The sequence below is a fragment of the Microtus oregoni genome, unplaced genomic scaffold (genome assembly GCF_018167655.1).
Source record: "Microtus oregoni isolate MIOR12 unplaced genomic scaffold, Mior012 000009F_ref0000495, whole genome shotgun sequence".
In the NCBI taxonomy this organism is placed as follows: domain Eukaryota; kingdom Metazoa; phylum Chordata; class Mammalia; order Rodentia; family Cricetidae; genus Microtus; species Microtus oregoni.
In genome coordinates this window covers 30759204-30783130 of record NW_024543068.1, presented here as the reverse complement: position 1 = coordinate 30783130, position 23927 = coordinate 30759204, and the positions used below count along the sequence as shown (strand labels likewise).

The 23927-nt window shown below is 42.2% G+C and overlaps 1 protein-coding gene and 1 non-coding gene across 3 annotated transcripts in view; both read left to right on the top strand.

Annotated features, from left to right (window-relative positions):
• Positions 1 to 23927, top strand: part of Fancm (FA complementation group M) — a 44020-nt gene that overhangs the window by 11253 nt on the left and 8840 nt on the right. For both annotated transcript variants that reach the window (XM_041658782.1, XM_041658781.1), the window contains exons 6-18: positions 1199 to 1328; positions 2828 to 2953; positions 4360 to 4446; positions 5231 to 5415; positions 6607 to 6813; positions 7764 to 7968; positions 9420 to 9565; positions 10386 to 10541; positions 11531 to 13280; positions 18676 to 18761; positions 18856 to 18918; positions 20084 to 20212; positions 21713 to 21866. In XM_041658782.1, the coding sequence (XP_041514716.1) occupies positions 1199 to 1328; positions 2828 to 2953; positions 4360 to 4446; positions 5231 to 5415; positions 6607 to 6813; positions 7764 to 7968; positions 9420 to 9565; positions 10386 to 10541; positions 11531 to 13280; positions 18676 to 18761; positions 18856 to 18918; positions 20084 to 20212; positions 21713 to 21866 (3424 nt within the window). The remainder of the gene's footprint in view (positions 1 to 1198; positions 1329 to 2827; positions 2954 to 4359; positions 4447 to 5230; positions 5416 to 6606; positions 6814 to 7763; positions 7969 to 9419; positions 9566 to 10385; positions 10542 to 11530; positions 13281 to 18675; positions 18762 to 18855; positions 18919 to 20083; positions 20213 to 21712; positions 21867 to 23927) is intronic.
• LOC121452629 lies at positions 20530 to 20691 on the top strand. Its single transcript, XR_005974876.1, has one exon. It is a non-coding gene; the product is annotated as a U1 spliceosomal RNA (small nuclear RNA).

Sequence of the window (23927 nt, the reverse complement as noted above, 5' to 3'; positions counted from 1 at the left end):
CGGGCCATAATGCTGCTGGCCCACATGCTTCTTGTTTAATCTTACTAGGAAAATAATGGATGGGTAGGAAAATTTCTATCAGACCATGTCTAAAGTCAGAAGAGACGTTCACCATACAAACAGGCAATTGAAAGAGGACAGAAACTAATGCGGCCGAGAAGGGTTGGAGGACATTAATGTAAATGTGACCACATGGGACCAGTTTGTAATGTTATGGCAAGAAGCGAGGCAATTGAGTTGGATGTGGTAACTGGCGCTCATCATTTCATCGCTGGGGAGGTTGAGGCAGGAAGATTCATCGCGGGGTTGCTCAGAGTTCTGAGACAGCCTAGGCTACAGCTGGGGAGCCCTGGCTCAAACAAAGTAGGTAACTGGAAGGAAGAAAGGGAAGAAGGGTGGGAAAGAGGAAGGAAGAAATAATGTCTTGGTCAGCTATAGGAAAGTAAGTCGCCCCTACAGATGTCCCTCTTCATTTCTGTACAGTGGCCATAGCAGGACCTGTCACTGCGGTGCTAAGATTAAACAAGTTTGTACAGGGGTAGACTTAGAGCACTGCCTGACATCCAGTGTGACCGTGATGACATGTTTTCTTGGCATTAAACACTCCAAATATCTGTCCTAATTGGGTGGCACATATCTGCAATCCCAGTACTTCGTAGACAAAGGCAGGAGGATTGCCTTGAGTTTGAAGCCAGATTGGCCTATATACTGAATTCCAGGCCAGCTTGAGTCCACATAGCATGAGCCTGTGATACACTCATGTGCACACGTGGATGTACACACACACACACACACACACACACACACACACACACACACAGATTAACCAAACAAAATATTTGTCTTTCATGAAGCTTAGTCTATTCAGTTGTTCTCCATTTCCATCATATCTCGTATATATTTGCTTGGTGCTTGACCTGTGATAGCTAATTATTGATGGCTTTGAAAGAACACGTGAACCTATATATTGCAACTAATTTATCTATGAAGATAAGTGATAATACTGATTTTCTTTTTTTAAGGGACAAGCTTACTTCCACAGCCCCATCCTGAAACATGACCCTCAGCAGAACCATCGAGTTATAACCAGTGTAAAGGGCTGGTTACTCTTGTCCTTTGAACCTGTGAGACAGTAACAACGGCATGGAGGGTGTACCTTCATTTTCTTCTCTGGTTAAATTTGTCATGTTTCTTCTAGGGAATTCAAGGCGTAATTGAGGGAGAGTTTGCCACCTGTATCAGTTTGTATCATGGGTATGAGTTACTGCAGCAAATGGGAATGCGATCCTTATATTTCTTCCTTTCTGGAATCATGGATGGAACCAAAGGTAAGTTAAAAGAAAATATTTTAAAGAAACAGTGAAATGTGTTACTCTGGTTCTAGGTGGTGAGCAGTTTGACTCAACTTAAACTTGAGTTAACCTTTTTTTTTTTTTTACTGAAAATAACTTTTTTTCATATAATATATTCTGATCACTGTTTCCTCTCCTTCATCTTCTCCCATATTTTACTCACTGATCCAACCCCACTCGTTCTTTCTCTTTAGAAAACAAACAGGCAAAATAATAATAATAAAAGTTAAATTTAAAAAAAAACCAAAAAGAATGAGAAACACATATACACACAAAACCAAAACCAAACTCATAAAAATACAAAATTAGAAGCTATAAACAAGCAAAAGACCAGTAAGACAAAAAATACCCCGACAAAACAATTTGAGACAAAAATCTCCAAAAATACTTTTAAGTTCATTTTTGTGATGGTCATCTATTGGTAGGCATGGGGTGTTGCAAGTGAGGTTTGTATACGCAGTGAGACTCCACTGGAGAAAGTTAATTTTTGCTTTGCAAGCTGTTGTCGGTTAGAGGTTGCCTCTAGGCTAGGGGTTGGGAGCTTGTGTCCACTTCCTCCCTCAGGGGAGGGTTTTGATGACAACATTTCATTTAGGACTGACTATTCCAAGGCCTTTGATTCTCCTCATGTTGTCCAGCTGTGGGTCTCAGTGTTAGTTCACATCTACTGCAAGAGGAAGCTTCTCTGATGAAGGCTGAGCAATGCTCTCACTCTGGGTATACCAGAGTGTTCTTAGGAATCATTATATCACTATGTAACTAGAGCTAACTTTAAATACTTTGTTTTTAAAAGCAATGGTGTAGTCTGTCTCACCCGGTCCCACAGCCATTCAGTCCCAAAGAAACACACAGAGGCTTATATTAAACTCTTTGGCCTATTAGCTCAGGCTTACAGCTTAAATTAACCCATAATTCTTGTCTATGTTTAGCCATGTGGCTTGGTACCTTTTCTCAGTAAGGCATTCTCATTTTGCTTCCTTTGCGTCATTCTGGTGGCTCCAGACTGAACCTTTCCTCTTCCCAGAGTTGTCCTAGTCTCATTGGCCCGCCTATACTATCAGCGTTTATTAAACTTATACGAGTGACGAATCTTTACAGTGTACAAGAACATTATCCCATAGCACAATGGACTAATGTAATGAAGTTCATATTTCATTTTTTTTTTGCCAGCTTGCTAGAAAATCATGCATTATAAATGTGGAACTAGGCCAGGCAGTGGTGACACATACTTTTAATCCCAGCACTTGAGAGACAGAGGCAGGTGGATATCCTGACCTGGTCCAGGATAGCCAGGGCTATACAGAGAAACCGTCTCAAACAAACAAAACTGTTGAACTAGAGCAAATTATTGACTTTCATGTTAAAATTTGGTAATTTTTTTCTTCATAGTTAAAATTTAATTTCTTTTTAATGAGCAATAAATGTCGACACCTTGGCTCTTGTTTATTTGCTAAACTTTCTCCTGCTTTCTAAAGGAATGACACGGGCGAAAAATGAGCTCGGCCGCAACGAGGACTTCATGCAGCTCTACAGTCGCCTGGAGAGTATGTTTGCCCACATGCAAGATCCTGCAGCCGGCAATGCTCTGGCCTTCCAGAAAGGTGCGGTGCTTCTCTGGGAAGTTGGTATTTGACTGAGTACGGTGATGGCTGCTTGGGAGGCCAAGGTAGGATCACAGTAGGCTCATGGCAGCCCAAGATTTTAGGCCAGCCTAGTCAGCATAGCAAGACCCCTTCAGAAAAAGATAAGTACTGTTTGTGTTTGTTCTCAGTTCAGATTAGTGTTGAAACTTCCCTATGTACACTCATCTATGCTTCCTTCTTGTGCAGCAGCGCTTCTGTTAAGGAGGTTAGGATATTAAGATTGATGAATATAAGTTTGTATAAGACTAATACACTAAGTAGATAACAAATATCAGTAGTAGTTACTGGTTATGAAAATTCTCAGAACTACTTAATATTGAAATATGGTTTAACTAAAATATTTTTCCCCTTTTACTTTGCTGAGTCCATTTGAATTCTCTCTCAGAGTGAAGTTTTCGTGAGAATTGCAGTTGTTGTTTACACTTGCGTGCTATCAAGAGGGCACTCATATTTTACAGGCAAAAAATGAGGATTGTGTTTGGGGCCTCTTTTGAGGCACGGTTCGCTGAGGCTAATCTCAAAGTCCTAATTCTCCTGTTACCTTCCAAGTGCTGAGATTACAACTGCGTACCACCACACCCTCATTTATTTATTTAGTTTTGCTTTTCAAGTCCGGGTTTCTCTGTGTAGGCTTGGCTGTCCTGGAACTAGCTCTGTAGACCAGGCTGGCCTCAAATTCACAGAAGATCCGCCTGCCTCTGCTTCCTGAGTACTGGGATTGAAGGTATGTGCCACCACTGCCTGGTTTGAAAATTTCAAGTTTTAATGTGTTTTTGTCTTTGTTTTAGATTTATTTTTTATTACTTTTAATTGTGTGTGTGCGCGCATGTGCCTATACCTGTGGAGGCCAGAGATGTAGGACCCCCCTAAAGCTGGAGTTACAGGTGATGTGGGTGCTGGGAACTAATCTTAGGCCTGCAAGAGCAGTATGTTCTCTTACCTGCTGAGCCACCTCACCAGCCCTAATGTGTGTTTTCAAAAAGATGTTATTCCATAATAAGATAATTACTGTGAGTTGTTCATGGTGGCGTACACTTTTGTTCCCAGTACTCCAGAACAGAAGCAGGCAGAACTCCAGGGGTTAAAGATCATAACTGGTGGGGCTGGAGAGATGGCTCAGAGGTTAAGAGCATTGCCTGTTCTTCCAAAGGTCCTGAGTTCAAGTCCCAGCGACCACATGGTGGCTCACAACCATCTGTAATGGGGTCTGGTGTCCTCTTCTGACCTTCAGGCAGAATATTGTATACATAATAAATAAATAAATATTTTTTAAAAAAAAGATCATAACTGGTATAGAAAAGAATATGAAAAAATGTTGGGTTTGTTTTTGTTTGTTGGTTTGTTTGATTTTTGTCCCTTTTCAGGAAATAAAGAGAAAACATTTTTCTATAGTCATCCAAAGTTAAAGAGACTGGAAGAAGTTATAATTGAACACTTCAGGTCATGGAATGGTGAGTAACAGTTTCAGGGCAAAGTAGTTATTAAAAAAAAAATTAAAACTTTAGGGAGGAGGGTTCTAATTAATCTGGATAAAGATATTTAGAATTTCCGAGAAAGTATGGATGGTTAGGATGTAAAGGAATGATGGAATTTAAAAAATGTTTTACATGAAAAGTTTGGGGACAGCATAAGGGAAATCGAGAATCAAGCAGCCTGGGTAGGTTTATTAACTGCTGTGGTTCTGGGTCACTGGGAGACACCAGGAGAGCAAGTGGCATGGCCAGGAAGTGTCGCTCTTCCTAGTTCATTCCACCCTCCCAAGCACTGAGACACTGCGGTGGTGCCCAAATGAACATCAGCTGCAGCATATGGTCATCCCTGGTGAAGCTGGAGGGCTAGCAGGTTTGGAGCATCCTGGCCGCATTCACCAGGGCCTGTAGTGAAGATGGGGAAGGTTGATGCAGTCTGCTAGAGCTCTCCAGTGCTTCTGTCTGCGGGCTTTGTAAAGGGAGGTCGCGTGCATGTTCTGGAATTGACAGACTAGTCAGGTATTGGCCCAGGTATGCAGTTGATTTCTTGATCATTATTTTATGATAACTAATGAGAAATAGGGAGTCCAAAATGTCCTAAATACTTTTGAAATGACGTTTTTGCTTGCTAGAGGTTCCTCTCCAATGCTGTTTTGTTTTGTTTGGCTGTGGTCCTGGGGGTTGAACACAAGGCCCTGTACACGCTAGGAGATCCACACTGAAGTGTTTTCTTAGCTTTAAATACTGTGTATTTTCTGTTGCACAGCTAAAAACACCGCTGAAACAAAGGGCCCCGAGACCCGAGTTATGATCTTCTCCTCGTTCCGAGACAGTGTGGAGGAAATTGCGGAAATGCTTTCCCGGCACCAGCCGCTCATCAGAGTGATGACGTTTGTCGGCCACGCTTCGGGGAAAAACACGAAAGGCTTTACCCAGAAGGAGCAACTACAGGTAATTAATTATGAAGTTTGTAGGTAATAAAACGAAATTAGAATGGATTAGCTGTGTTAGAACCCATCTTATAATCAGTTACTTGAAGATAATTTTATAAGCGGGTCCTGGTGGTGCATGTCTTTAATCACAACACAGAGGAGGCAAAGACAGGCGTTCTCTGAGTTCAGGGCTAGCCTGGTTTACATAGTGTGTTCCAGGCCAGCCAGAGCTACATAGCAAGATTGTCTCAAAAACAAAACAAAACAACGCAAAACAAAGACAAAAACCCCAGCAACAACAAAAGAGATTACTTTATAATTAATATGCAAATAAAAATAAGCATGTTTTTAAAGATCAGGTAATGAATTTTATATAGTTTTGAAATGTTTATTCATTCATTTAATTATTTTTGGTGTTTTTACATAGGAGTTCATGTTTTTACATAGGAGTTCATGGCCTGCTGATGTTCCTGTCTCTACCCCCAAGTGTTAGGACTTCAGATGTATCCCTTACACCCGGCTAACGTTGAATGAGTCTATTCTTGTATCTCTAGCATGTGGCCCGTGTTTGCTCCTGGGGTGGTAGAGTTCTAGGAGTAATAGAATATTATTTTTAGGTTTTTTTTTTTTTTTATTTTGAAGTGTATGGAGGTATCAGGGGGTTGTGCATATGATCAAAGTAGAGGGCAAAAGTCAGTATCAGATGCCTTGGAGTTGGAAGTGGCTGTGAGCCAGCTTGATGTGGGTGCTGGAAACCAAACCTGGGTCTTCTGCAGGTGCTTTTCATTGCTGGACCATTTCTCCAGCCCTTATTAATTTTTTTTTTTTGGTTGGTTTTTCAAGACAGGGTTTCTCTGTAACTTTGGAGCCTGTCCTGGAACTAGCTCTTATAGACCAGGCTGGCCTCGAACTCACAGAGATCCGCCAGCCTCTGCCTCCTGAGTGCTGGGATTAAAGGCGTGCGCCATCAGCGCCTGGCAGTAACAGTAATAAAATAAAAGAATTAAGACTGTTTTTTCCATTTCATCAGTGCGCATGTCGTCTTTTGGCTTATTTTGTCATTTTACGACTCCCCCTCCCCACTCCCATTTATCTGTATCCTTAATGCTTTAAAATCTAATTTTACCCTTTCAAGATGAGCAAGAATATAGGCAAAGTCTGTGACTCTGTGATAGTCCATGCCGTGACTTTTGAGTTGCTTGTGTTTGAGGTGGTGAGACGGTTCCGTGACGGCGGGTACAACACGCTGGTTTCCACCTGTGTTGGGGAAGAAGGCTTGGATATAGGGGAAGTCGATCTTATCATATGCTTTGATGCCCAGAAGAGCCCGATCCGCCTCATACAGCGCATGGGCAGAACTGGCCGCAGGCGGCAAGGAAGGATCGTGGTTATCCTCGCGGAGGGGCGGGAAGAGCGCGTAAGTGGATTGTGTGAGCTTCACTGACGTGGACATTTGAGAAGTGACACAAAGACAACTGCCATTGTCTTTTAGGAGTCCTTTAGCATTCCAGATTCCAGCACTGTAGGTAACTGTGGCTTATTTCTTCCTAGTTTTATTAGATTCTTAATGTTTTTGCCTGATTGTAAGAGTTTTTTTTTTTTTAAGCAGAATTCACTTTCCTAATTTTTACTCATTTGAAGAAATCCATTTTGTTTTTTAGTGTAGCTCAAAGACACCTTCATTTCAACATCTCCTATCTACTACTTCATATTACTGGTTTCCTACACCACTCCTCCCTTCCTTCCTTCCTTCCTTCCTTCCTTCCTTCCTTCCTTCCGTTATTTTGAGGCAGGGTTTCTCTGTATAACAGCTCTGGCTGTCCTAGAAGTGACTTTGCAGACCATGCTGGCCTCAAACACAGAGCTCTGCGTGTTTTCCTAGCGGTGAGGTAGCAGTCATGACTCACACTCAAGGGGCACTTCCTTGGGCTGCACAGCGCTCAGGTGTCCCACACCAGCTGTATTATCTGTCCCGGCCCATGCCTGGGAGCGAAGTGGAGATGGGCGAGCACAAGGCATTTCCTCTCCCTTGCACTGGGTATAACCATACACGTAGGTCCAAATGTCAGCCATATCAGCAGAAAGCCAGGTAAATAGGTCCATGAAATTCTCACGTACATGCATATATATTTCCTTTTTGCCAATAGTTGTTAAGCTTATCTAATAATAGATTGTAAGATGATTTTTCTCAAGTACCTAACAGTTTACTGATCTGTTTTCATGCTTAAGACCATATGAATTCTATTCTCTAGTACTTAAGTGAATCAAAGTTTAATTTTATGTTTAATCTCAAACATAGTCATGGCTCATATAGCTAAATGATTATTATAAAACAATGGAAAGTTCTACTGTGTATTTGCTTTGCAGACATATAATCAGAGCCAGTCCAACAAAAGAAGCATTTACAAAGCCATGTCAGGTGACAGACAAGTGCTTCATTTTTACCAAGGAAGTCCGCGAATGGTTCCTGAGAATGTCAATCCCGAGCTGCACAAGATGTTCATCACACATGGTGCCTTTGAGCCCGAGAAGGCTCGGGACGTGCGGCGGAAGCCCGCCTCCTCGAGGACTGGTACGTAAACTTCTGCACACTACGCGTTCTTCACCCTCCTCCCTCTGTTCTTAGTTTACCCTCCAGGTCTTCCGTTCCCATTGGTACATTTCCTATGTCAGGAATTTGTGGGGCGCCGGCTCCAGCAGCTCAGGCTTCTTTCTGTTACTCCTTACAGTGCCTTCCCTGGCTTTGTTTCTGTCCTGGTCCTTTCCTTCATCCTTCCCAGGAGGCCATCTCTTGACTGTTAACGTGCTTACCGTACTCATTTTGCACAGGACTCTCTTGGCAGGATCCTTGCCCTTAGCATGCTTGTTTCCAGCACAGCCAACAGCATGCTGAGTGGTGGTGTAGATGCTCCCGGTTGTCGTGGCAACAATCATGAGGCATTCCTTTGTGAACCGTATCTAACCCCTACTATCTGTAGTATCGTATTAGTAAGCGAGATACAATAGATAGTTAACTGTTTTCTAAAGGCTTGAAGATCGCGCATCAGCACCTCTCCTCTGTCCTGTTGCGGTGTCATTTTGGAGGATGCCACCTGAAGGGAGCAGAACAGTCCCTGTCGTTGTTGTTGTTTGTTTTTTCAAGACAGGGTTTCTCTGTACTACAGCCCTGGCTGTCCTGGAACTCACTCTTGTAGACCAGGCTGGCCTTGAACTCAGAGATCCACCTGCTTCTGCCTCCCAAGTGCTGGGATTAAAGGTGTGTGCTGCCACCACCTGACCGATCCCCAATCTTGATAGAGTATTTCTACTTTGAAAAGCTGAGTGTATGTTCTGAGATGTTTTGAGTATTCTCTTGGGAAAGATCAGTACTGACTTGACGGGGAAGACACTGGCGGTTTGGAATGACAGTAACTGGAAGGATTTTACTGAGCTGGAGAGAGGTCCTCTCCACAAAGCTTAAAGAGTAAGCACTCAAGTTAGAGTGCCATGTGCATTTTCCACCATCTATGGACTGACAAGGGGAGAGGAATCCTCCTCTCTCTGTACACCCATGCAGGTACAGCCCTTCCGGGCACATCCCCAGGAGGAATGGCAACTTCACCTTCATACCAAGGACTAGGCTTAAGTTTTAAATAGGGAACAGATTGAAGGAGAAAAAGGCAAGGGGAAGAGAGTTTGAAGCAGAACCGTGGCCCAACTCAGGCAGAGAAAAATTCAAAGGTTACTAACCTAGGAACTCAAAATCTTTTGTCTGCTTTATTCCTCAAGACTGGTAGGAAGTTATATACAGCGGAGTTTTCTGAAAATGTAAAGTTAACAGCTTGAGCCAAATGATCTTTTAGGGGCTCTCTGACTTATTTTAATTTTTAAAAATATTTTATTTCTTTTTATTTTATGTGTATGGGTGGGTGTTTTTTTGCTTACATGTAAGTTTTTACATAGAGTTCTGTTGGTACTGTGTGTGTTGTGTTTGTCTGGCCAGTTACTTTAAACCCCCTTTTGACTTACTGTCTCGACTTCCAGGAGTGAAAGCTATTAATAAAGACGGGTTCTTATCAGAAGAGGAATTTAACCTCTGGAAGAGACTCTACAGGTTGGGCGATGGTGACCAGGTGAAAGGAGTGGTGTTGCCTGAGTCCCACTTCCCATCTTTACAGGAGGACACCATGGTGAGTTGGGGTGAACTGGTTGGGCCCACGGAATGGGTGGCAAAAGTGACACGCATGTGATTGGAATGTCAGTCCCTAGTGTGACGATCAACCTCGAACCATGAAGAGATACTCTTTGTCTCATTTGCTTTCACGCGACTTGGTTACCATCATCCCACAGTTAGCACAGTGTGTGTGCATGACCGTTTCCCTGAGGATCCTAGGATTCTCAATATTTGACCTGCATAAATGATACTGTCCCGTGTGCCTCTGTGCACCTGGTTTTATTTATTGGTCTATTTATTTGAAAATGTCTTCAAGACTTTAAGTTGGATGCTCTTGCCTCCATGAGTAGACCCAGTGAGCTTGGTTACAATGGAGAACAGACCCCAGTTGCATGTACTTTGAGAGCTGGAAGATGCTCGGGGTGGGGGGTAACTTCCTCATCTGGCTATGACAGGTTTTCATCACTAGCGTGGAGAATGACGAATGGCATTGGGCCGTTATGGATGCCACCTCATTATATTGTGGGATTTATATACAGCAAAGTAGAGATTTCAAAACCAAACATATTTTCTCAAATATTTGTTCTTAACATATTTTATAGAATCAGGAATATAGTAAACCATAACTCAAAGGACAGTTAATTTGAAATGTATTTAAAAGAGCAACTTTCTATTTTATAAAATCATCTTCCTTTTTTCCCCTTGAGAATTTTAGTTGGCAACGCCTATGTGAATTTAAATGATTTACATTAACCTTATTATTTGCAACTAAGCATATTTTTTAAAATCAGCTTGTGAAATTTCCTTTTTTTTTTTTTTTTTTAATCCTAATTAAGCCTAAAGAACCAACTGCTGGAATTCGTCAACTCTCACTCTCTGAATGGAGGCTGTGGCAAGACCATCCGCTTCCTACACATCAAGTTGACCATTCAGATCGTTGCCACCATTTCATAAGCGTCATGCAAATGATAGAAGAAATGAGACAAGAAGAGGTAGCGCTTTCTCTCCTTCTCCCCCTTCTCTCTTCTTCCTGCCTCTCTCTCCATTCCTCTTTCCCTCCCTCTCTCTCCCCTCTCTCTGTCATTTTTTGGAGGCAGGGTCTTGCTCGCTAGCTTCAACTCCCAGCTAACTGCCTCTGTCTTCTGAGCACTGGGATTACAAGCATGTGCTGCCTGCAATCCTCCTGACTAGGGCTTTCTCTCGCTAGTTTGGATAAGACTAGAAAACTGGAATACTAAACACTTCCTCAGTTCTTCTTCCTCTTCCTGCTCTTTTTTGTCTGTTTGTTGTGTGTGGGGAGGGGGCGGGGGTCTCATGTGCTCCAGACTGCTTTGACTTCCCTGTGTAGCCAAGGATGACCTAGAACTTCCGAAGCTCCTGCTTCAGTCCTGGGGTCCTGGAAATAGAGCCCAGGCTTCTTGTATGCTAGGTTAGCACTCCACCACCTGAGCTGGAGTCTCAGTCCTTGACCTTCATAATGAGTGTGAAGTCACTGTTATAAGAAACAACAGTGCTTGTTATAACTAATTATAGATAGAATATTTGTCAAAAAGCAGCCAGGTAGTGGTAGTGCATGCCTTTAATCCCAGCACTCGGGGGGCAGAGGCAGGGGGATGTCTATGAGTTCGAGGCTAGTCAGGCCTACAAGAGGTAGTTCCAGGACAGGCTCCAAAGCTACAGAGAAACCCTGTCTCGAAAAAACAAAGAAAGAATATTTGTTTTGTGCAGCTTTTTTCATCTCAATAGGAACTGATTTTCTGCCTTAAAGGAAGTATATTTCTGTGTCTTGAGTACTGAGATTAAATGATTTCACAGTGATGTGATTTAGATTTTTTTTCTTGATTGGTTAGAATTTGGGTGATTTAAAACAAAATCAGTTGAGTGATAGTGTTCTTTAGAAAAATAATACAGAGTGAAACTCATTTCTTAGAATTGACTTACTTTGGTTTTCTGTGACTTTTTCTTGTTTCTTATTTTACAGGATGAATGCAGCTATGAGCGGAAAATTAAGCCTTTTCTACGAATGGAAGATGTCAGATCAACATGTAATACATCTAGAAATGCATATAAGAATCTAGCCAGTGTCACCACGATTCCTCACAAGACATCAGTTAGACCAAGTGGAGGTGAAGGCTGCTCCTCCTCAGTGACCGTGTCTGATGATGAGACTCCTCCCAAGTGTACGGAGACTGCTTTCAGGGAAAAAGCTTCTGGAGCAATGGGGAAAGACCCGACTAGGGAAGAAAGCAACGAGGCTGCGTCTTCTCCCGACACCTGCGGACATTCTCCTGCAGAAGCTGTTTCCCGGATAGACGCACCGAACGGGGAAAGCGTGGCAGGTGCAGGTGGCATCACCGCTTTGGGTACTGTTAGTGATGATGATAACCACCCTGGAACATTACTAACGGAGCGTCAGGCTACCGATAAATCCCGCTCATTTGCCAGGTATTCCTTAGATTCTGGTTATAGTAGTTTCAGTGATGAGAAATCTATTTCGTCAAATTTGTTCCTTCCACTGGAAGAGCTGTACCCAGATAAAGCAGCTGATCAGTTTTATAATTGTCATCCGGTGACAGAAGAGGTACGAGCTAATGTGGAGAGATTTCTCTCCTATTCTCCGCCTTCTCTCAGTGGACTCTCAGCCGTGGAGTGTGAAGTCACTCAGGATTTTGAACCTGACCGTACATCCTGCTCACCCAACTCAGAGCATGAACACAGTCATAAACCTGCTTCTCTGACGTCACACTCGGCTGTGAATTCTCAACAAAACTTAGAAAAATATTCAGTTAAACATGTCAGTCATCCTCCTGAAAATTATTGTGTTTTTGGCAAAACTGATAATAAGATTTCTGATCAGCCCTCCTGTGGCTCTGACAATAAAGCCTATAATAATATTAAAGATAAAAACTTAGTATCTCACAGTTATGCAAATCTTGCAAAAAATTTGTTTGACGAAAATAGCCAGGAAGATGATAGTAACCCCCCAGTATTTGCCAATGAGGGTGAGAGCTTACTATTATTTGAAGATAGTATTGGAGAATTGGATGGTGTGGGCCTTTCTCCCTGCAAGAGTAATAGTCGGCCCCCAAGTGTGTCAGATGAAACGCTTATAAATGAAATGCCTCCAATCTCTCGCTTCTTAATTTCGGATGAGCTTTTGTTAGATGATGATTCTGAGCCCGAAGACCCTATCACTTGTGATACCAAGAGCTGGAAATCTCATGAAGGTTTGAAGGACGAACATGAAGGACCGAAGAGTGAGGGGCAGACTTTCGATTGCTCTGCAGATTTATTTTCCGTTACCTTCAATTTAGGATTTTGTAGTTCAGGTTCTGATGATGAAATCCCAGGCCATGTGTCAGGTAGGAGTAGCACGCCGGAAGCAGCTGCTGCTAAGGAAATCAGGGATGCCAGTGACACTGCGGATCCGCCAGGTGGAGCCATATCACCAATCCCACACTCTCTGGCCAATCAGGAACCCGCCTCTCCCTGCTTTCCCCCATGCTTGTCAGTGAAGGAGAGAGTTATGAGTACGCCCCTTTCTAAAGCAAACGTGTGGAGCCCGTGTTCTAAGACAGGAGCAGGCGTGCGGAAAACACCAGGTTCTACTGAGGAGAAAGCCGATGTACAGAGGTCCAAAGTGACTTTGAATCCAAGAGTTGACGATTTAGCAGAAGAGCTCCAAAGCAGTGATCGCCTCTTTCGGCTTCGGTCCCCTCAGCGTACTGAAGGTAAGAGCCCATGGCTGTGAATCTGTAAAGTTCTGGAAAACACTCCAGAAATAAGTTTGTACTATTCTCAACCTAGCTTTTCTCAGTGTGTGTGTGTGTGTGTGTATACTGAGAAAAAGTATATATATCGGATAATTATGTGTGTATCCCTCCTTAAGCTGATGTAACCAGAATGCTTTATGCTCTTTACTATCAAATGTACAGAGAAGTATAATTTGGCACAATTATTGGATTGTAAAACTCAAACAATCCAGTCGGTGGTAAAACACGCCTTTAATCCCAGTACGGGGGGGGGGGGGGGGGGGGTTAGGCAGTTGAATCTCTGTGAGTTCAAGGCCAGCCTGGTCTACAGAATGAGTTCCAGGACAGCCAGAGCTACACAGAGAAGATGCCCTGTCTTGAAAAACAACAACAACAACAAAACCCATAAACAATTACATATAAGACATTTGAAAATGCCAGTAAAACATAGCTCTAACTACCAAATGAGTAATAACACAGTGGCCGTTTAAGAAATTCAGAAAAAATGTTTAGTGAAAAGATGTTGAGTTAGATTAGATTGGAAGGTATTCACAGATGTTGTTAACTTTTGGTTTCTTTCAGTTTTTTATATATATTCTCGGGAATATATGTATTTTATATATATGTGTGTGTAATTTAGATGTTGAGAATAATAAAGAATTAGGATGTTAAAAGTAATAAAACAAAGGAAGATAAGCTTCTGTGGGGGGAGAATTTGAAGTGTCTAACATATTTAGAAGGCTAATATTAGACCATGAGATCAAGAGAGCTGTCTGGATTCTGTGGTCGAATGTTACAGTCACAGAAAAACTAGAATAGGAGGATAAATATTAGGTATTAAATAACTTAAGCTGCACGCCTTTCGCTATAGCCCTCCGGAAGCAGAGGCAGGTAGATCTCTGAGTTTGAGGATAGCCTGGTCTACATGTGGCTTACAGGTCAGCCGGGGCTATACAGTGAGACCCTCTCTCGAAGTGACTTAAGATGCGTGTGGAGATATGGACTTAATAGTCCCAGCATGCAGGAGACCGAGGCGGAAGAGCTGTGAGGTGAAAACCAGCCTGGGCTGCAGAGCTGATGCGACCCTGTGATATTTAGTGTCTGTTAAGTCCCAGTGTGACTTTCAACTCTAATTTACTTATAGACTGTTTTATTGGGCTGTTTATGACTTTCCCCCATGAGTATAAAATCAAGAGTAGGTGTAAGAAGCAATGGATTTCCTCTAATCTTGTCTTTATGTTATTCAAGAAAAGAGCATGTTTGAAGGAACAAAGTAAGTTCTAGAAATAGGTTTTTCTTTGTCTTGTTTTGGGAACGGTGTCTCACTGTGTAGCTCGGGATAGCCTTAAATTTGAGTTCCTCATGTGTGTATCTACCCCTCAAATGCTGGGGTTGCAGGCATATTTCAGCACATCAGTAATCAGCAGTTAATTTTTATAACCTACCTTCAGGAACTCTGCTATATCTGCTCACCAGTTATACTGTCCCTCTGAGCCTTCAGTTCTTCAGTAGCGTCTTTATTGCTTCTCATTGATGGTTGCCATCCTTTTTCCGGTTTTGTATGAGATCTTAATTAAAACTTCTCCTTGCCTTGTACTTAACTCTTCCTGATGTGCAATGTGATGAACAGCATGTGGATAAAAGGATTAATAAGGGAATCTGTAGCTAGTCCTGTTTGCTTCACCTAATTGAAAGAGGAATTAGCATTATTTACCATACTGTATGTTTGGGGGATGAGTCCTTAAAAACTCCACTGAGGCAGTTAAAAAGTAAGCTTCCTGAAATGATTATTGCTATAGCCTAACAATGTATTTAACTCTGGTTTCATTAGAAGATAATGAAAGTGCCAGGCATGGTGGCTTACACTTTTAATCCCAGCACTTGGGAGGTAGAGGCAAGTGGTTTTCTGTGAGTTCAAGGCCAGCCTGGTCTACAGAGTAGTGAGTTCCAGGACATCCAGGGTTGTTATGCAGAGAAGCTCTTTCTTAAAAAAAAAAAAAACCAAACCAAAAAACCAACAGCGATAAAGAAAAGGATAATGGAAGAGAAAACAATTGGAATATGCAGTGTTCAGTGCCTTGCTCCATTTTAGTAGTTCAGCAAATCCACAGCTTTTGAGCTGATTAGTGTTAGAGTCAGAATTTTGATTAGAGTTGGGCTTATCTGGAAGCTCTTTCGAAGCAGAGAAGCTCCTCCTCCCAACAGGCTGCTTCAGGAGGTTCGGTCACGAATGCGCAGGGATCATCCGCCCATGCCTACCCTGCCAGTGGAAGGTTCCTGGATCGGGGCTCGGGGCCTGTGACTGTTCTCCATTTTTCCCAGTTCTGTCTCATTGTATGTAGACCCTGTGAGGTTTCTAAGCCTGATTCCTCTTGACACACTCTTGGGGCTCCAGGGCTAGGGATGTAGTTCACTGATAGTCCATGTAACTGGGCTGTCGGTTCATCCCCAGCATGCATATATACCCATATGAGCAAACTGAGCATACGAAGGCCTCAGTTATTACTGTCAGCTGGATCTCGGATCTGAGGGCCTGAAAGAACGGGCAGACTACAGTCTGTGCTGTAGTCAGGCAACCTTGGTTCAGTTTCAGTGCACCTTCTACAGTGCACCTTCTACAGTGCACCTTCTACAGTGCACCTTCTACAGTGCACCTCATACAGTGCACCTCATACAGTGCACCTCATACAGTGCACCTCATACAGTGCACCTTCTACAGTGCACCTTATACAGGAATAAAACAAAGACATCAGTGATCCAAGGAAGGTTGTGTGAGTTCAGAAAAACATGATCATAAAAACATGTAAATAAATGTCAGTAAGCATATACTAAATATTAACGGAACAGCCCATTCCCAGGACTCTCTTAGGGCAGACTAATTTAAATACGATTCCCTGTCATGTTCTTTAGATTCTTTCTGGGGAAGCCCGAAAGCAAGGCAGAAGGCCGTATCCAGATTCAGGGTCCACTGACCAGATGGATTCTATAGCTGTGATCTGCCATCCAGTAAACATGTCTTACAAAGTGAACGTGCAAGAACAGTCCAGGGAACAGAGGGCAGCTGAGGTGAAAGGCCCTCTGCCTTCTCTCCTGAGGGCTTTCTCACAGTTCCCTACGGCACTGATCACTAAACATCATTGGTTTGTCTGTGTCCAGACACGTTACTGGGTGCATCTCTTCCAATATAAGCCTGAGAAGCCAGGCCTGTCTCCATGCTACAGTAACCAGACAGATAACGGCTCAGATACAGTCTAGCTCCAAGTGTGGCCAAGTGGGCCTGCCTCAGAATATTGAGGTGACTATCAAGAGTTTGGCCAGGGCTTTATTTTAGTTCTCTGAAATCATGACTAGGTTTGCAAGATTTGCTTTTCATGTGTGCGTATGTGTGTTGAGTGTACACGAGTGTGCAGATTTGTAGTCTATACCTGTGCATGAAGCCAGAGGACAGTGCCACGTGTCTTCCTCTGTTACCCTCTGCTTAGTGTTTGAGGCAAGTGCTCGCTGAGCTGTTTGAGCTAGGCAGACTGGTTCTCGGGGTCTGCTTTCCTCCTTCCCTAGTGTTGGGGTTACTTGTACACACAACCATGCTTGACTTTTTACTTGGGTGTTAGGAATTCAAACTCAGGTCCTCAAACCTGACCCATCTCCCCAGCACTCTTTATTTAATTTTTTTAAAATGTGTATTGTTTGTTTTGTCTGTGCGAGGGTGCCAGGTCCCCTGGAACTGTAGTTAGACAGTTGTGTGCTGCCGTGTGGGTGCTGGGAACTAAACCCAGGTCCTCTGGAAGAGAAGCCATTGCTGTTAACCACTGAGCCATCTCCCCAGCCCCCTGGGGGATGTGCTTTCTTAAGCCATCTTGCTCATAGTATCACTGCTGGTCAGAGACTTGGGTTTCTTGCTTGTAAACCTCTTCCTAGGGCCGCTTGGCATTTAGCATAGTTGTGAATGGCTGTGGTGCCATCTCCTCAGGAGGCTGGCGCGAAAGTGGGCCTCATGTGACTTTGGCTTCTAAATAGCCCACATTCATTTCTAATATATTCTTTTTTAAATTTCTGTGTGTTTGTCTTACTTTTCTCCTTTTCAATTGTGAGAAGACTTGCCAAGGCATTGCATAAGAGAAAGAGTTCATGGAGCTTACAGTGTAAGAAGTGAGTCCGGGAGCATGGCAGCAGGCAGGCACCTTGCTGGAGAGGTAGCCGAAAGCTCTACACCCGGGGCCGCAGGAAGATTTGGGATACTAGGTCTGGTTTGAGCTTCTGAGACCTCAAAGCCCACCCACAGTGACACACTTCCTCCAACAAGGCTTCACCTACTCCAAGACCACACCTCCTAATAATGCCACTCCCTGATGGCTGAACATTCAAATGTAGAAGCCTATGTGGTCATTGTTATTCATATCACCACACTCAGACACATGCTTGCTTCTGCATAAACACACACATATGCGCTCATATGCATACTTAAAATCCAGCAGAGCCTTCTGGGGGGACAGAGTTCAAAACAGGGTTTCTTTGTGTAGTGCTAGCTGTCCTAGTAGAACTAGCTCTGTAGACCAGGCTGGCCTTGAACTCACAGAGGTGTGCCTGCCTCTGACTCCTGGGATTCAAGGTGCACACCACCACTGCCCAGCCCAGAAGAACCTTTTAATGTATTTGTTACCTATATTTTCATGATGTAATTGTTTCGGCTGGAGTTATGTAAATCATGGGCACACAGGGCCCATGAGATGGCTCAGTTGGCTAAAGGCTCTTCCAACCAAACACTGTGACCTGAGCTCATCCCAAGAAACCACATGGAGAAAGGAGAGAACAGACGCCACACATGTCCTCTGATCTCCATGTGTGTTCTCTACCATGTGAATGTCCTCTACACACACTGTAAATGTTTTTAAAAAATGAACATGGACTAATTACATATTATAATTATATTTGTATTATATACAATATAATATATTTGCCTTTTTTCTTTTTATATTTTATTTTTTTAATTTTGAACCTCATTTAAATATATATTTTTAAAGATGAGTTTTTATTTCATGTATATGAGTTGTCTTATAGAACTGTGTCTGGGTGTTGATTATGCTGACTAAGCTTCTGATGATCTTCTGTTTATTTCGTTCTGTTGAGACAGGGTCTTGCTATGCAGCTCTGACTGGTCTTAAACTTATTTATGTAGGTAGACCAGACTGGTATCAAACTCACAGAGATCTGATTGCCTCTGCCTCCCAAGTCCTAGGATTAAAGGTGTGTGCCACCATGCTTGGCCTGACAACTGTTACAAAAGTAAATAATGAGATTGTCATTAGGAAATTTTATTGTAGTCATCAATGACATGGTTTCTGATTGACAAGATTTACTTTTCAATTAATTGTAGTTGAACACCTAACTAGTGAAAGTGAAGATGATGTTTTCCTGAGAAAAACTAAAAAACCCAAAGCAAATGTCCTGAAGTCCCCTGAGGTGAGTCACAGTGATGTAATCAAGTGAAGGCCATGCTCTCCCCTTTCAGACTCTGTGTCACATTTTAATTAGACTGTTTATCTGTTTTATCCAGGATCAGAAAAACAGTGACGTCGATTCGCCTGTTCATGCTGTGAAAAAGTCCAGGGTTCTTAGGGTACGTAAATTACTGGCAGTATATAATACCTCAGTTCTTTTTACAAAAAGGTTTGGTTTTTATTATTTCTAGGTTTATTTTCCTCTCTCTCTCTCTCTCTCTCTCTCTCTCTCTCTGTGTCTGTGAGAGATACTTAACAGATAAATTGATACTATATCTTATGCAATTCGAATTTCTACTTCTGCTAAAGAAAAGTATTTATTATAAACTTTCCTAACTATATCAAGTGTAAATAAGGCAGAAATGGAAATAATAGAGAAGAAAGTAGGTCACTGAGATGGGAATTTGGAAGCTATGAGAAAAGGCAGCCTTTGGCCTCAGCTTGTTGAGAGAGGAAGGGATCCGGGTCACAGCTGGTAAGGGGTGGTGCTGCAGCAGGGTGAGCAGCTCACACAGCGGCCCACGAAGACTACTGCGCCTCTGCACTATGAGGCTTTGCACTGGAGAATTTGTCCTGCCGACCCCAACGCAGGAGCTTGTAACTGCTTTGTGTTTAAAGTGTTTTTATTCATGTTTTACTGTAGCAGCGAACCCCACAGACGATGTTTATGGATCTTGTGTCTAACGAGGGTCATTTGGAGAGTTAGGTAAAAACTCAGCCAATCCATCCTAACCTGGTGTACTCATACCATAAAAATTGCTTTGATATTGTGCTGAATATAAAATGACTAGTGGCTTATAAAAAGTGAAATAAAATTCCGACAAAGCTGATTGTTATGCTGTGTCCAACAAGAATTATTTCGATTCCTTGAAGTATTGATAAGCTTTCTATTCTTTTACTGGCTTCATATTAAGAAGTAGTTGTAGGTCTCAGGGAAAATTTGTTACTGCTAAGTTACTTTCTTGGTTTCAGAAGTTTTCTGTGTGTTTGGATGGACTTTATCTTTTGTGAAACCCTTGTAAATCTAAAGAAAACACTGTAGGTTTTCATCAAATGTTTTGATGAAATACTAAGTTGGGTGAACACATACACTAACACTTGTGTTACCTGATTTGAAATTTATGGGTCTAACTAGTGAGAACCATTTGATTCTAAGAGAATGTTGAATCAAACACTTTATAATTAAAAAATAGAAATAAAATGAATCCCTCTTAAGAAATGTAATCAGTTAAATCAGTACAGTTGGTTTTTTTCTTCTGTAAGTGTTGTGTTAACTCTTTGTAGTCAGAATTGTCATCTAGTGATGAGAGTGAGCATTCTCTCATGCCGTGTTCACAATTGGAAGACTTCAAGGATCATGAGAGGAACTCCAGGAAAGGCTCCAAAGTCCGAAAGAAAAAGAATCATGTAAAGGTAACCTTTCCTTAGTCTCGTTAATGTATATAGTATTTATTACACACACATGTGTATTAGTATATATGTGCATGTTAAATATCCATTAGATGCATGGACAGAAAGAAGGAAGATGTTTTGCTTGTACGTATCTATGCACCATATATGTACCTGGTACCCACACAGGTTAGAAAAACCTATTGTTATAAACTATTGTGATCCACCATGTGGGTGCTGGGAGGTGAACCTTTGTTCTCTGGGAAAAGCAGACAGTGCTCTTAAGTGCTGAGCCATCTCTCCAACCCCTCAAAACACAGTTTGTAAGGAAGTATTTTCCCATCCTGACCTGGCAAGGGGAGATACCATGATCACGAAGGTGGTTTTCCCAGGGCGAGGCTTATCCATTGCACTCCGATGTGCTGACCCCTGCGATTTCCCCAAATGCGGGAAACTCGACTGCATAATTTGTGGTAGTGGGGGACTGCGTTCGCTCTCCCCTGGAAAAAGGGAAAAAGAGAAGTATTTTCCCACCTTTTTTTTTTCTGGAATTAAAAAATCTCAAAGTGCAAAGTGCATTGCTTTTTGCTTTCCTTTGTGTTTTTTTTTTATTTATCTTGTTAGTGGTATGTTATTTGGAATGATTAAATGAAGAAATTGAAGTATATTGAGAACTTATTGTTCAAATTGAAGGAAATGTAAAGACAGACCTGAGTTTTAGAAAATTTGCTTCTATAGTGTTTGTGATTTCTTAAAAAAAGCAAAGAAAAAAAGAATTTCTTGCATCATTTACTTTGTATGTGAGTCAGGGGTTGATGCACGCATGCCACCGCAAGAGAGTGGAGGTCGGAGGACAAAGTGCAGGAGTTAGTCTCTAGCGTGCCGGTCCCAGGGATGGGCTGCAGGTTGTCAGTGTTGGTCACGTTTGCCTGCTGAGCTATCTCACTGATGATCCCGGTTCTCCCCTTATCTTTGTTCATTATTTAAAATATTCGCCAAGAGTTCTCGGCACCTTTCCCTCCCGTCAGTGCTTCTGATATTCTGTCTTTCCTTGCCAGAGCTTAATTTTTGGAATCTCTGTATACAGTCTGTTGGAAACATCCAGCAAGCCGACTAGTGTCTTAAATGCTGTTTGACCTAAAATTATCAGGAGAAATTTTATATAGGTACCCTTCCCTTTTTTTTTTTTTGTAGTTTTAAATCTTATTTTGGCTCTTTGCTCTTGAAAGCATTGACAAGAAAGCCACCTCCTTAAGAGCATAGGGTGGCCCTGGCTCACGTAAACTGTGTTGTCGAATGTTGTTCCCCACATCAAGAGTGCGTAAGGTGCTGGGCAGGCCTTGATCTCAACGTTACACACTGTGCACATGTATTGAAATGTCACACTGTACCCCATAAATATGTACAGTTACATGCCAGTTCAATTTTGAAATAAAAACCTAAAAATATGATTTCTAGAACAAAAACTGAGAGAGGATTATTTTCATTTTCTGGGATGCCTTCCTGTTCCTTGTTTCTTCATAGCATATAGCTCGGATGTTTCTAGATGACGAGGCAGAGGTTTCGGAAGAGGATGCAGGGAATATCTCATCAGATGAAGATGAGTTGGAAAATGAGCAGGATTCGTCTCTTCTCGACTTTGTGAATGACCAGACCCAGCTTTCACAGGCTATAAACGGTAAATGCTGTCTGTCATGGGAATTCATAATTATTTCCAGTGTGTCTAATGTCATATTTAAATATGGTCTCTTTATTAAAAGAAACTTGGCTCTACAGGGATTAAATTTAGTATGTGCACAGTCTTTGTTCATTTTCATCTAAATTCTGCAGTACTTGGCTTCTGGTTTACCTAGGCAGCTCAAACATCAAATGTTCATTTAGCTGGTGTTCAGTGCCTTCATTTTGCTGTTAACGTAGAACAGCTAAGAAAGAGATGCTGGAGAGCAAAAAGATATAAAGTCTTGTGTGTGTGTGTATATATATATATATATATATATATATATATATATATGTATGTATATATATATCAACTAAAGTGTGCAGTGTTTTATATGATGAAACAGTTACTGAGAAGTAAGAGAAGTGGGAGGGAGAGGGAGACTTGAACTTGCTAAGGTGGGAGGCATTGAACACAGGCCACTTGCTGTTATAGTTCAGATGCTGTAAGACGAGGTCTTAACTACGCAGCCCAGGCTGACATGGACTCTATAAGCCTCCTGCCTGAGCCTGCTGATTGCTGTAATTATGGAAGAGCGCATTCCCGTGCCAGGTGACCAAGTTGCCCCTGTGAGGCATACGCCTCGTGAGAATGTGCCATGATCAGTGATGAGAGGAAAGTCGTTCAGCAATGTGGATGAATCAGACCAGTTGAGGAAAACACTAACCTTGCTGAATGTTATCTGCTAAGAGAGATCTGCTTGAGCATGCCCAGAACATTCAGAGCCCATGATTCAGATTGGCTACCACCTAAGTGAGAAACGTTCTGATTGGCTCATCAGTATTCTGGCCTTTCCGAGATCAGGTTTTGTCAGTTTTTATGTTTCTGCAGACCATGATATTATTTAGAGCTGCAAAGTTTCCGAAGGACCATGAGTTTAAAGAAAAAAAAGTGTTTATGAACAAACTTCTCCATACCATAATCCTGAATACACAGTCTCCAGAATATAGTGTAGTGCCCTCAGTGGGCAGTAATGGATGCGTCTTTTGCAGATCTTAGTAAAATCTGGTAACATTCAAAGATACCAGCAAATTCAGAGGCTCTCGGGCAGCAGTGCTCTAGTCTTTTGAAGGACTAACGTCATTGCAGAAGGGAAGCAGGAAGCAGAGACAGCTGTTAGGCCATAGTCTGCATCGTTAGTACAGTCTAAAGCAGAGCTGCTGCCGTAACACAAAGAGAGTGGCGGCTCCTATGGGGATGGTACTGATGAGGGGACAAAGGTCAGATTCTGGACAGCTAAAGGTGACAAGGGTCTCTGTGGGCCCGAGTCACAGAGTGTACAGGTGGACTTCTGTTGCTTGACCAAGAAGATGGAGTGGTCTGAACAGAGAGAGACACCGAATCTCCACTTAGACACAGTGCCTTTGAAAGAAAAGACTTCAGAGCTATTTTAAAAGTACAAAGAAATTCTTATTTTCATGTATTAAGTATCCTTTGCTATGATTTTTAAAAATGATAAGCATCAATAAATAAAAACCCATGTCTTCCCACTTTGTCCTTTACTAGAAATTGTGACCATTTTTGTCTCATAGAAGTTTTTCAGTACATGTTCCTTTCTGAGAGACTGGATCCTTCTGCTGGTGGAAGTCAGGTGCAGTCCTGAGGACGTTATGTGCTTTTGTTTGGAGTAGAAAGCTGTGGTCCTATAGCAAGTCATGCTCCTATTCCTCATCCTCAGAACAGAGTTAGAGAAAGCTGTCCACAGTCACCCACCAGGTGATGATTCTCAAAGACAAAACTTCTGCCATTGCCGTCATTGTTATCTTTAGGCTTGGTTTTTGAAAAGACAGGCTCTCCCTACGTAGTTCTGGCTTGCCTGGAATTCACTTTGTAGGGCAAGCTGGCCCCAAACGCAGAATCTGCTCACCTCTGCCTACTGACTATAGGATTAGAGCTGCATGCCACCACACCTGGCCTCTGACAACATTTTAAATAACTATTTTTAGGTTTCTCTCCACGTTTCTTTTAACATTTAATTTTTTTCTTAAAAACATTTTAGTCTAAAAATTATAGATGGATCTT